We start from the raw sequence: 14,123 nt of genomic DNA, 5'->3' as shown, positions 1-14,123 counted from the left end.
TGAGAGGGGTGTGTCCTAATCTCTGTCTCTCTCACAGAGTTAGGTGCCTAAAACCAGGTGAACCCCTCTCCTAGACTTAGACACTGTGACGGTGCTGCCTGTGGGAGCCAGCTGAGGTCACTCAATCAAGGTGAACTGCAAACAAATGCTGGTGGATATTCCAATACTTAGATTTACCAAGCCAGCTATAGGCGTGCGCAGCACATTTCATTAGGGTGTGCACCCAGGGAATTTTTTTTTTTAAAGGTGAACATTTATTGAATACTCAGTCATAAGGGACATTATTTTTATTCATCAAACAAACTAAAGAAACTAAAACTTAACTAAACGTATACAAAGATACAGTCAATTTTCATGATCTTTATCTTTAACCAGATAATGAGCTAACCCAAATAGACCAAAACAGATTAAGGTTTCTTCATCTTCCTATCCTAGAGAATGAGACATCACTCACCAGGTGTTATGGACTTAAATTCCTCAGTCACATCATTGTAATTAACTGACAAAGCCAATTCTTGTTCAATGTACAAAATCATGAGTGAGTCGAGGTGCTGTTGGGACATTGTACTTCTTAGTTTGTTTTTTCATAGATTCATAGATTCATAGATATTTAGGTCAGAAGGGACCATTATGATCATCTAGTCTGACCTCCTGCACAACGCAGGCCACAGAATTTCACCCACCACTCCTACAAAAAAACCTCACACCTATATCTGTGCTATTGAAGTCCTCAAATCGTAGTTTAAAGACTACAAGGAGCAGAGAATCCTCCAGCAAGTGACCTGTGCCCCATGCTACAGAGGAAGGTGAAAAACCTCCAGGGCCTTCCAATCTGCCCTGGAGGAAAATTCCTTCCCGACCCCAAATATGGCGATCAGCTAAACCCTGAGCATATGGGCAAGATTCATCAGCCAGATACTACAGAAAATTCTTTCCCGGGTAACTTGGATCTTACCCCATCTAATAACCCATCACAGGCCATTGGGCCTATTTACCATGAATATTTAATTACCAAAACCATGTTATCCCATCATACCATCTCCTCCATAAACTTATCGAGTTTAATCTTAAAGCCAGATAGATCTTTTGCCCCCACTACTTCCCTCGGAAGGCTATTCCAAAACTTCACTCCTCTGATGGTTAGAAACCTTCGTCTAATTTCTAATCTAAATTTCCTAGTGGCCAGTTTATATCCATTTGTTCTTGTGTCCACATTGGTACTGAGTTTAAATAATTCCTCTCCCTCTCTGGTATTTATCCCTCTGATATAGTTATAGAGAGCAATCATATCTCCCCTCAACCTTCTTTTAGTTAGGCTAAACAAGCCAAGCTCCCTGAGTCTCCTTTCATAAGACAAGTTTTCCATTCCTCGGATCATCCTAGTAGCCCTTCTCTGTACCTGTTCCAGTTTGAATTCATCCTTCTTAAACATGGGAGACCAGAACTGCACACAGTATTCCAGGTGAGGTCTCACCAGTGCCTTGTATAACGGTACTAAAACCTCCTTATCCCTACTGGAAATACCTCTCCTGATGCATCCCAAGACCACATTAGCTTTTTTCACAGCCATATCACATTGGCAGCTCATAGTCATCCTATGATCAACCAATACTCCAAGGTCCTTTTCCTCCTCCGTTACTTCTAATTGATGCGTCCCTAGCTTATAACTAGAATTCTTGTTATTAATCCCTAAATGCATGACCTTACACTTCTCACTATTAAATTTCATCCTATTCCTATTACTCCAGTTTACAAAGTCATCCAGATCCTCCTGTAGGGTACCCCTGTCCTTCTCTAAATTAGCAATACCTCCCAGCTTTGTATCATCCGCAAACTTTATTAGCACACTCCCACTTTTTGTGCCCAGGTCAGTAATAAAAAGATTAAATAAGATTGGTCCCAAAACTGATCCTTGAGGAACTCCACTGGTAACCTCCCTCCAGCTTGGCAGTTCACCTTTCAGTAGGACCCGTTGTAGTCTCCCCTTTAACCAATTCCCTATCCACCTTTCAATTTTCCTATTGATGCCCATCTTATCCAATTTAACTAATAATTCCCCATGTGGCACGGTATCAAACGCCTTACTAAAATCTAAGTAAATTAGATCCACTGCGTTTCCTTTGTCTAAAAAATCTGAAAAATTTCTCAAAGAAGGAGATCAGGTTGGTTTGGCACGATCTACCTTTTGTAAAACCATGTTGTATTTTGTCCCATTTACCATTGACTTCAATGTCCTTAACTACCTTCTCCTTCAAAATTTTTTCCAAGACCTTGCATACTACAGATGTCAAACTAACAGGCCTATAATTACTCGGATCACTTTTTTTCCCTTTCTTAAAAATAGGAACTATGTTAGCAATTCTCCAATCATACAGTACAACCCCTGAGTTTACAGATTCATTAAAAATTCTTGCTAATGGGCTTGCAATTTCTTGTGCCAATTCTTTTAATATTCTTGGATGAAGATTATCTGGGCCCCCCGATTTTGTCCCATTAAGCTGTTTGAGTTTCGCTTCTACCTCAAATATGGTAATGCCTACCTCCATATCCTCATTCCCATTTGTCATGCTACCATTATCCCTAAGATCCTCTTTAGTCTTATTAAAGACTGAGGCAAAGTATTTGTTTAGATATTGGGCCATGCCTAGATTATCCTTGACCTCCACTCCATCCTCAGTTTTTAGTGGTCCCACTTCTTCTTTCTTTGTTTTCTTCCTATTTATATGACTATAGAACCTTTTACTATTGGTTTTAATTCCCTTTGCAAGGTCCAACTCTACTTGACTTTTAGCCTGTCTCACTTTATCCCTACATGTTCTGATCTCAGTAAGGTAGCTTTCCTTGCTGATACATGTGCTAGTTTCGAAAAGGCTCTTTCACATGAACAGCTTGTAACAGGTAAGACTGCAAAGTATTGAATAGATTTGTAAAAGGCCTGGAATATGGAAGACGAATCCGATTCCTAGCCCTGTCCCATTCTTCAGGGGGACACAGGGTCCAGGGCAGCCTGGGGGCTTAGCGGGGGGCACCAGCGAGCAACCCCGCCCCGGAGCAACGCTGGGAGCCGGTGGGCTGGGGCCAGGTCACTTGCTGCTGCCAGCGCCAGGCCCCCCACTAACTCCCCAGGCTGCCCTGGACCCCTTGTCCCCCTGAGGAATAGGACAGGGCTAGGCACCACCATGTTGCGTGACAGACACTTGACAAAGTTATTGGACTTAGTGATGGACATTGGGGGAGGTAGGGGGCATTATGTCATTCAGTCAGTCAACCTGTAAAATAGCACACAATTTTCCACACTGAAAAAAACCAGTAACCTAGTTAATAATAATTAATAATAATAATAATTAATTAATAATAAAATCAACTCATATAATTCATGAAAATGTGTGTATACTATCTATGAGATTATTATCTGAGAAATGAAAATGAGTTTGCTTTGGGATTTTACAAGGTACTTATATCATTTAAACACATTTGGTACCCTGAGTAATTATAACATTTCTTGCAAATCACATAAATAGGGATCTCATGGTCCCCTTCCTTCACCCCATTGCAAAAGCGCAGGTGTTATTGCTGGCTGCCCTAGGGCTGCAGAAAACCCTATGGGCAAAACATATGGAAAGAAGAGGATCAATTTATACAGAGGGCTGAAGGGGGACTCCCATAATACATTAAATACATTACAGAGATAAGAACCTGTAATAACAACTTTACTTTGGAAAAGCTCCAGAGAAAGAAGACCCAGAAGGAGTAATGGTAGGGGGAATCCCAGGGAGACCAAAGGGGCTGGTAGAGGGAGCAGACAGAGAACAAGGGTAGAGGCAGAGTGGCTGCAGGGTTGGCCCAGTCTTCTGCATCTCCCCTGTGGGTGGAGACACTGATCTCTATCACTGTAAGAGGGAACAACAGAATGGAATGCCCAGAAGAATGAATGACTTGAGGACAATTTCCTGAGGGACCCATACCCTTGCAAAGCTTTTCTAGCTCTGACATTTACATTTCTACACAGGGTGGTGGTTTGGCCCACAGAAATAAAAATCTGCACATCTTCCATGTGGTTTTGGACCAATGGAAAAAAACAGGTTTCAGAGTAGCAACCGTGTTAGTCTGTATTCACAAAAAGAAAAGGAGTACTTGTGGCACCTTAGAGACTAACCAATTTATTTGAGCATAAGCTTTCATGAGCTACAGCTCACTTCATCGGATGCAAACAGTTACAATTCAAGTGACTTTTAAAATTCCCTATGAAACTGAGTTAACAAAATAAATGAGCTTATGAACAACCAGAAAATGTACTTCTCAAGTGAAAAACTGTAACTGGACTTCTTTGCAAAGAAATTGTAAGTTTTCTTACAGGAAAAGCCACACACTGTCTGGAAAGGAAGAGTAGATTAAATTACTTGCCTCAGTGAAATTAAACATCCAGAGAATTGCTGTGTTTGTGATGAGGATGACCAGGGTTTGCTCACCTGTGGCTCCCCCTCCCCGTGCTGTGGAGGCACAGCCGGGCAGGTCTCCGTCTGCAAGCAGGCCCCCTGCCTGAGGTGCAGCTCCCATTGGCCTTGGTGGCCGACAGTCTGGGAGCCTCCTGGCCAATGAGCTGGGGGCGGGAGGGGGAAGGCAAAGGGGGAAGATTGTAGGGAGCTCGGGAGCAGGGGAGGCAGGGGGGAGGGGAGCTGTCTCTGGAGGCACAAAGGGGGGGCTCTCTGGAGAGGGGTGATGGGGGCACAGGGGCTGGTGGGGATCTTCCATGGGGGCAGAGGGTTGTGTGGGTCTCTGTGGGGTTGGGGGGAGTGATAGACAGAGCCAGCTGCAGCCTGAGTCTGGTCTGTGGGGGAAGGGAGTGTTGCTATACCCCCCCACCTCCCCAGGAAGCCCCCCCTGTGCTGTGTATTTTATATCAGCCCCAGGGTGCCCATCGCTGCTCCTTTCTCCTGCCCCCGGCTCCATCTGTTTGTCTGCCCCCACAATGCCCCCCCCATCTGTGTCTGACAGTGACAGACTCCTGCTCCTCTCTCTGCATGCAGCTCCCTCCCCCTCCCTGCTGGGGAGGCACGGTCAGGCAGCTCTGGCACCGCCCCCCCACAGCTCCCATTGGCCAGGTTCCTGGCCAATGGGCTGGGAACCGGGTCAGCTCTGGGAGGCAGCGTGCGCAGGGACGCCGGGGAGGGGGGAGCTGCCCCTGAGGTGAGAGCGCTGCACTCCCCATGTTGCCGAACAGTGGAGCATGGGCACCACGGCCCATCTCGCCGCCTATGTATCCAACCCACCCTGCTCCATGTCCCCTGACTGCCCCCGCCCCTTATCCAACCCCATGAGGCTCCTAGCAGCGTTTGGCTCAGCGCGGAGCTAGACACCCTGCCCCGTGGGAGCACGCAGCCCCCACCCCCAGAGCTGTGCCCTCCATTAGGGTGTGCCTGGGCACACCCGGCACACCCCGTGTGCACGCCTATGAAGCCAGCACAAAACAGCTTCTATAGTACCTCACTGGTTATTCAGAAGTCCAAACAATGCAGTTCCCTTAAAGTACCCAGCCTCAGGTCTCCATCCAGACACACATGTCAAACATATGACGATAAACTCTGAAAATCTTATTTCATCATATAAAAGAAAAGGTTCTCCTGATCCCAAAGGACCAAGCCCCAGACCCAGGTCAAATAATAACTTAGATCTTACCCCAAATACACGCTTATAGTCAATTCTTATTAACTAAACTAAAATTTATTAAAAAAGAAAAGAGAGAGAGTGTTGGTTAAAAGATCAATATACATACAGACTTGAATTCAATTTTTGAGGTTCAGATACATAGCAGAGATGAATTTGTAGTTGCCAAAAGTCCTTTTAGAAATAGTCCATAGGTTATAGACCAGTGTCCATATTCAGGGTGACTCCAGTCAGTGACTGGGGATCTCAATCCTTATGGCTTAAGGTTTCCTGCTCTTGAAACCCAAAGCAGATCTGAGATGAAGAAGGATCAGATCGTGTCCCAAGGTTTTTATACATTTCCTGCAGCCATTTGGCCTGAGAAAACGATAGGCTTAACTTTCCTTCTTCCAAACATCATGGCAATTAGCACAGGATAATTTATCCATTAAACAGTTCAGACACAGGTTATCACAACCTTCAAAGAGACATAGACAATACTACTATTTCACTGAAGTATCTTCCTAAATGTTAATATTCCTTTTTTGATCTTTGAATCAAAGCTATAGCCATAGACAAGACTTGTTTGCTTACAAGACCTGAGCAAACATCTACTCTTCTATCTCTAACAATACAGGCTTGCATTTCAAAGCTCTGTTCATTAGCATTGGCCTGCTAAACCCAGGGTTGTGAGTTCAATCCTTGAGGAGGCCATTTAGGGATCTGGGGCAAAAATTGGAGACGGGTCCTGCTTTGAGCAGGGGGTTGGACTAGATGACCTCCTGAGGTCCCTTCCAGCCCTGATATTCTATGATTCTATGATTTACATATCTTCCTAACGAGTCTCTAAAGTTCGGCCATGGGTCAGGTTAGTCTGTGAGTTAATTAACTCTTTCTGACCCTGTCACCTTTCAATGAGATATTATATTTACTCATAACGTCACAGACACTTAAGCTCTTTCTTGCAAGAATGCTAGCAACATGCACCTAACTCCACATAAAACAAACCCTTTAGCGCAATGATAAGGGCACTCATGTGGGAGACCCCAGCTCAATTCCCGGCTTTGTGAGATGAGGAGAAGGGATTTGTACAAGGGTCTTCTATCAGCCCTACTACTGGAATCATTCTCACACTGGGTGGCCCACTCATTATTTAGTTCAAAGTGGAACAGCGTCAACAAGAGAGACGGAAGGATCCTACACCAGAATATCCCATAGGCCAGTGGGTAGGGCACTGAGGAGGGAGTCCCCTGTTCAAATCCCTTCCCCTCAGGCAGAGGGATGAATTCACAGGGGGTCTCCTGCATCCCAGGCAAAAGGTTAACCACTGGGCTAAAGGGAAGACTCATTCTTCTGATCTTTTTGTGAAGGCTAGGTGTGCTTGGCTTATACCCCACAGGTGAGATAGGCAGGGGAATACCTGTCTTCACCTGGTATGAGAATTGCGCTGAGGCTTAGGCGGGAGATAGACAACCGGGTGCCTAGAGGGAGGCAAAGGTGCCCATGCCCAGAGGCAGAAACTGAGGCAGCTACAGACCATTTACAGTGAAAATTTAGGCACTGAATGAGTTGAGGCACCTACAGGGTTAGATGGCAGCTGAACAGGAGTTTTGTGGATTGAAGTGGTGCCTAAATCTAGGCATGAAGTGCCTACATACCTTTGTGGAGCTGGGCCTTGGTTCCTAATCCACATGTTACATTTTCAGGGAACTTTCAGAAAAAGTGGCCTTGGAGCTGAAGCACAGGCCTGGGAATCAGATCTGATTTTTATTGCAAATTTGGCCAGATTTCCGTGTGACGTCTGTAAATTCATTTCCCCTGGGTGCCTAAGTTTTCCCACCTGAACATGTAGCACTTTCCTAGCTCACAGTTTAGTATGAGAATTATTTCATCAATATTTATGAAGCTGAAACCTTCTGATGGAAGCAAAGTGAAAAGCATTATTTATATTTTCAATACAAAATGTCTGAAGCACATTGACAACAAACTACATTTAAAACAAAGCACATGTTATACTTTCACATCTGCATAAAATATATTTCCCTGGCTTGACTCTGTTTCATTTGCTGCTGCGGCTTTTACTGGCTCCATTAACAAAATGGCCAGGTCAGTTTTCAAGGTCAGCGCGTGCTGCTTACAGGCACAGAGAGGTGGTCATAACGTTAACATCTTTTCCAGCTGTTGAGTACATTTACAATTGTGAGTAAAACAAAGGAATATTTTTGTCAGACTCTTCTCTCAAATGCCTTGATATTGGGTCTGTTCAGTGCTTGTTCGTGTGATACAGCATGGATTTCTATGGTACAGGACATCGAGGGGTTGCACCTCCGTGGCAGAGTCTTCCTGTTTGTGTAGGAATAAGACAAATATTCTGCTATGCTCTGAGGCTTCTTTTTCAAACACTCTCCTGGCTGCACAGCTAATAGATTCAGTCAGCTCCATCTATACTGGACATATTATCATTAAAGCACTTCCCCAAAATAACACTGAGTGAACACACCTTTATGATGCAGTCAGAAACTTGAGAAGGAAGTATCAAATATCCACATTACAGACCCTATCTAGTAAGATATGTTCTTACCCTCGAAAGGGTTCGTGGCATGGAAAGAGAAGAACATCTCAACAAAACTTCCAGACACTCATTCTTACAGACCTTAGTGTGATCTGTGTTTACTTTCCAGAGCTCACACACAGGCTAAAGTCTGTGTGAGTGACTCCATGGACATGCTGCTCTTTGTATTTTCCAAACACCTGTAAGCCCCCTCTTTCTCTGAATCTGAATGCAGGTAATCTGCACTCTTGCCTGCCCAGTAGGTCCTTCTAAAATTCACCAGCTCAGCACACTGGTATGTTTAGATGATTTAGTTGGGGACTGGTCCTGCTTTGAGCAGGGGGTTGGACTAGATGACCTCCTGAGGTCCCTTCCAACCCTGACATTCTATGATTCTATGACAGCACGTTCATACTCTCACTATGTGCTTGGGAAAATGGCCTCCTAGAAAAACCCCTTTCTGTTGCTGGATAACCTAAAGTCCAAGCTCCTGGGAGTTTTGCTTTTTGTTCCCAGCTCCACAACAGATTCAGCCCTATATAAGTTCAGACCTATTCAGAACCCCAGCTCATTGGCTGAAAACATTAATGGCTGAACTCATTAATACTGCTTCAGCCTAATATCTCATCTTGAAAAGCTATCCTTGAAGCATTTAATTCAAAATCCAGCTCTTGGGCTCCCTGGCTCAGCCAGCATCCCTGGTTAGTTCTCATAAAAACCATTACTATGAAAGAACATAATTGAGGGGGAAAGACTTCTCACATAGCGATTTCTTTCATTCTGAGTGGCATTTTCTTTTACACCTCTCAGGAGTTCTGCAGAGAAAATAAAGGAAAAAATAAGTGGCCAGGTGGGGGGTGGGAATGCCATTTCCTCTTTTGTCATGAGGTATGAAGAGGGCTGGAAAGGTTTTAGTCAAAAATGTTTTCTGCTCGCTTTCTACATTAGAAATCCAGATCTTGTCCTCACCCCCCCACCATATCCAAACCCCCTACCCCAGCCCAGAGCCCCCTCATGCACTCTGAACCCCTCAGCCCCAGCCCCAAACCCCCTCCCACACCCTGAACCCCTCATTTCTGGCCCCACCCTGGAACCCACATCCCCAGGCCAGAGCCCGTACCTCCTCCCACACCCCAACCCCCTGCCTCAGCCTGAAGTCCCCCCCATATTCCAAACTCCTCAGCTCCACCCCCCAGCCCAGAACCCCCTCCTGCACTCTGAACTCCTCATTTCTGGCCCCACTCCAGAGCCTGCACCCCCCAGCCAGAGTCCTCACCCTCTCCCGTACCCCAGCCCCCTGAGCCAGCTTGATGAAAATGAGTGAGTGAGTGAGTGAGTGAGGGTGGGGAGAGTGAGCGGTGGAGGGAGAGGAGGATGGAGGGAGTGGGGGGTGGGGCCCGCTGCCGGAGTCCCTGGGGTAGCGGTGCTAGGGCTCCGGCGGTGCTTTAACGGGCCTGGGGCTCCGGCCACTGCGGGGAGCCCGTGGGGTAGCGGTGGCAGGGCTCCGGTGGCGCTTTAAAGGGCCCAGAGCTCCGCTGTGGTAGCGGCAGCCAGAGCCCGGGGCCCTTTAAATCACCCCTGAGCCCCGGGGCTCCCAGCCACCTCTGCAGCTGGTAGCTCTGGGGGTGATTTAAAGGCCCGGGGCTCCCAGCCGCAGCCGAAGCCCCGGGGCCTTTAAATCTTGATTTAAAGGGCCAGCCCACCTCTTTTGGTTGAGGCCACACCTCTTCCGGTCAAGGCCACGCCCCCCTGCTCAGGACTCCAGAGTACCGGTAAATCCTTTAAATTACTTTCACCTCTGACTGCGCACTTTACCACTTGCTGCAGATTACTGGTTGCTGGCTGCTGTATCTTACTGCTTATAATTAATCCACACAGAGCATGGGAAGCTTAACTCATAGGTATTTAGGGGCATGGCTACACTGGAAACGTCAAAGCGCTGTCACGGGAGCGCTCCTGCGGCAGCGCTTTGAAGTGCGAGTGTGGTCGCACACGAGTGCTGGGAGAGAGCTCTCCCAGCGCTCCTGGTAATCCACCTCCATGAGGTGGAGCGCGACTCCCAGCACTCGGAGCCTGTTTACACTAGCACTTTAAAGTGCTCTGACTTGCTGCGCTCAGGGGGGTGATTTTTCACCCCCCTGAGCCAGCAAGTTAGAGCACTATAAAATGTAAGTGTAGCCAAGCCCTAAGTCCTACCCCACACCTGTCTTCTCTTCTTTTTCTCTCCTGATCCTCATCCCACACCTTGCTGTGTTGCCCCTATTAACATTCTCCTGAGACTGGTGGAATGTTAGTACATACACTTGGTGTTAAGGGACTAACAGGATATGTGCTTTATCCATCCAAGACTGATAGGGGGGCAATAGGTTCTATGTGATGTACCCAGAATGTTTAAAGTCAAATTTATGTCATTTGTTTCAAAATACCATGAAAATGTCAATATACGTTTACAGGGCAAACCACATTTTTGAGCTACATTTTCAGGTATATAATGTCTTCTGCAGTTTCCACGATATGCTATGCATCCGATGAAGTGAGCTGTAGCTCACGAAAGCTCATGCTCAAATAAACTGGTTAGTCTCTAAGGTGCCACAAGTACTCCTTTTCTTTTTTCTTTTTACGAATACAGACTAACACGGCTGTTACTCTGAAACCTGTCATTTTGCTAGACACCCAGTGCAACGAATGTCCACTCAAGTCATTTTTAGGTGGGATTTTCAGAAGTGCTCATCATTGGCCTAAGTCTGCTGCCACTGAAATCAATGGTAAAATTCTCTGTGACTTCAATGGGAACAGAGCTAAGCCAACCCCTGAGCACTTTTGAAATCACCGTCCTTAATCTGTTTGAGCGCAGGTCAGATATTCCAGGTGAGAATTTCAGAAGTGCCGAAGTGACTTTAGAATCACAAGTCCTATTGAAAGTGTGCTCCTAAATCATTTAGGCACTTCCGAAAACCTCACCCTCTTGGACAACTCTGCAGTCCTTTGTTTAGAACTTCAAATCATTTCACATTCTGAAGGCAAGTGTCTTCTTTATTTGTTAGAGGTTATGTATAAAGATATACAGTTGTTTTAGTAAACACACACTCCGTTCTTCCCCAGAATGCTTTCTGATGGCTAGTGTTGTAACCAGACTTCTATTCTGTATAGATCAGCAGGTGTTAGTTGAGCTAACTTGTACTAGACCTTGCATTAAGACTTCACCATCACCTGATTTACTGCACGGTTATTATTTAATGTTTGGTGTGATCTTTTATCCTCAGGAAAGAGATTTTATTTTCTTAGCTAGTTCCCTGACTGATGTATTTTTTACAAAAAATCAGGCTATAATATGTTCTTCACTAAATTTGTTTTCTCATGTAATATCTTTCACAGTACTGCCACAGATCAGCTTCCAGTTTCCTTCACTAATTCCTCGCAAATGATGCTTTAGGGTGAGACTGTGTCTTTCATTCACCATTTGATATTGACACTTTTATTCACCAGAGGGGAAACTTTTGTTTTCTCCATAAATATCCCAGATAATTATCTCTGAGAAAAGCACCAGTAAAGATGGACATGAAAGGCTGCGTTTCACTGGGCACCTAATCACACTTGTCATCAGAGACAGCAGCTTGAATAGCAACACAAACAGCTATAGTGCTAGAAGAATACTTGCCACATGCGTTTCTGCGGCTAAGAAAATCACTGAGATTCTTTTGGCCAAAATATTGTGTGTATTGTTATTCAGAAAGCCTTATGCAGGCAAAGTCAAGGGACTCATGAACTCACTCTGAGTCTAGCTGTGCATCAATAAATTGGTCTATTGCCATTTTTTCTTGCAGGTCCTCACTGGTATCTGGATATGCTGGATATCTCATGAGGTCCTCTCCAGTTCAGGTGGGGTCTCTAGTGTGCCTCTTCTTCTGGCCAGCTCATATGCATGGCTGTTTCCAACTGCCAGATAACTCAGTCTCTTTTCTGTTCTGCAGCCACTCAAGTTAGCTGCTAGAAAGTCCCCTCTCTGCTCTTCTCCCCAACCGTTCATTGAGGCTTTGATGTCAAATTGAGGCACATCAGCCTTCTGCAAAGTTTTTTCTTTTTTATTATTATTATGAAGTGAGCTGGGGAAGTCTGATCTCCCCCATCTTGGCTTCTGTGGTTATATCTGCAATGGAGCTGGGAAAGCCTGCCAACTCAGGTGGACAGATTCACGCTAGTTGGACCTGAGCTAGCATGCTAAAGATAGCAGTGTGAACATTGCAGCTCCAGCAAAAACCACCTGAGCTCGCAGAGCCCAGGGAGCAGCATGTGTTTGAGAGCCCAAGCCAGAACGTTTATGTTTTAGTGCACTAGCTTAAGCTGAGCTAGCGTGAGTCTGGGCTGGAAGGCTTGCTCCCAGCTGCATGGTACAGACACTCAGACTGCTGTGAAGGATCCAAATGTTGAATCCCATGTGCTTGTAGCTTGCTGGGGCTCAGGATCTGTCCTGGGCTTTGGGCCTCTAGGCATACACTCTTGGTGCACACCTAATATTTGACACCCCTTTTGGCAGTGGGGACACCCCAATTCAATTGCCTAGGCCTTGAAACTAGTGTGATCTCTCCCTAGCCTCCCCAACAGCTCTTGCATGTTCCCCAGAATCCCACCAAAAGTATGAGTCCTCTGGTTCCCAGTTTACCCCTTCAGGGGTATCTGACAGTGAAAGCAAACAGACACAAACAAATTTTGCACAGGATTCTGAAACACCATTGCTCTTGCAAGGAACGTTCAGAAAACAACAACCACCCTGAATTAAATGCGCTTCACTCTCACTCACCTTTCCCTTGGAAGTCCATTTGTGTTTGGGTAGGTAGGGTTTCCTGCCTGCGTTCCTCATCAGGTTCCAAGTTGCTTGTTGCCTTTTCAACTGGTTTCACCAGTTTGGACTGGGCATTTTGTAGCTCGGCTTCAAGGTCTGACTTCGTAGCTTTTCAGCTTCTGATCCAACAGAGATTTTATTTAGAGCTGACTGGATTTGATCTCCATCTTCTGGTCAACTCTCATTCTTTTCTGAAATGCCTCCAGGTGCTGTTTTTATTCCTCTGGGACCTCCCTGAATTCCTCAAGTGCCTCAACTATTTGCTCTTCGTTCAACAGGAAGACCAGTTCACAGTTTCTCTCCTTGGAAACTCCTTCCCACACCTAACACTAGAATTGCCCCTTCTTCTGACACCAATGTTCCATTCTGACATCAGCATTGCCCCTCAGCTGAGTGGTAGCTGATGTCCAAGAGCTTTGTAGATCGGCTTCCCAGTGGAAAAGAAATCAATGACGCAGAGTCTAAGTATCTTCTGACAGTAACTTTTTCTGTTGTCATATATACACCAGTGCTAGAACAGAGTTGATAAAAAAGCACCCTGGGCAATCCCTTTTTTCAGGAAACTCAGCCCAACAGCAGTGCCCTGTTCCCAAAAAGCAAATCTGTCTCCGCAATTGCATCTAATAAGAGACCAAGACAGAGAGCAAACTCTTCTGCTGCTCACACAGCTCCCTGTCCGAGGAACACTGTCTCTCCTCAGGGCATTGTATAACCCCCAAATTAACAACCAACACTGCACCACAGCAATTCTTCCTAAGAGTGAGCATTTGCTTGCACACTAAGAAAAAAATCTTGGATGACTACGTGTAACAGTGCCAGCTGGTGATGCCTGCCTTAAAACAGTACTAATTTCATCCTATCTGTTCTTTTTGAGCCACATTTTCTTTACATTGCAGAAAACGGGCAATATAACTCTTGGAAAATCTGAGACTAAGTCAGCTGGTTACTGTAGCTTTTCACCATACACAAAGACTTCCCTTTTTTGAGCTCTCATTTAAAGCTTTAGCCATCTGTGGAGGATTACACTATTGTTCTTGATCTGATTTGAGCATAATTTATCCATTATTCTGTCAAGAATACAGAGTGGCT

The 14,123-nt window shown here is 45.5% G+C and overlaps 1 protein-coding gene across 2 annotated transcripts in view; it reads right to left on the bottom strand.

The window, feature by feature from the left end:
- The window catches only part of LOC141981554 (uncharacterized), a 48,562-nt gene extending 34,708 nt beyond the window's left edge, over positions 1–13,854 (bottom strand). Inside the window, exon 1 of one of the 2 annotated variants that reach the window (XM_074943196.1) lies at positions 12,993–13,854. Coding sequence is in view for 1 of the 2 variants with exons in the window: in XM_074943197.1 (XP_074799298.1) it covers positions 12,993–13,011 (19 nt within the window). In the remaining variant the exon portion in view is untranslated. The remainder of the gene's footprint in view (positions 1–12,992) is intronic. The other variant, XM_074943197.1, reaches the window with a different exon arrangement.
- Positions 13,855–14,123: the final 269 nt, after the last annotated feature.

This window comes from Natator depressus, chromosome 2 (assembly GCF_965152275.1).
Source record: "Natator depressus isolate rNatDep1 chromosome 2, rNatDep2.hap1, whole genome shotgun sequence".
In the NCBI taxonomy this organism is placed as follows: domain Eukaryota; kingdom Metazoa; phylum Chordata; order Testudines; family Cheloniidae; genus Natator; species Natator depressus.
Note: the sequence above shows the minus strand (reverse complement) of the source record. Positions and strands in the feature narration are given on the sequence as shown.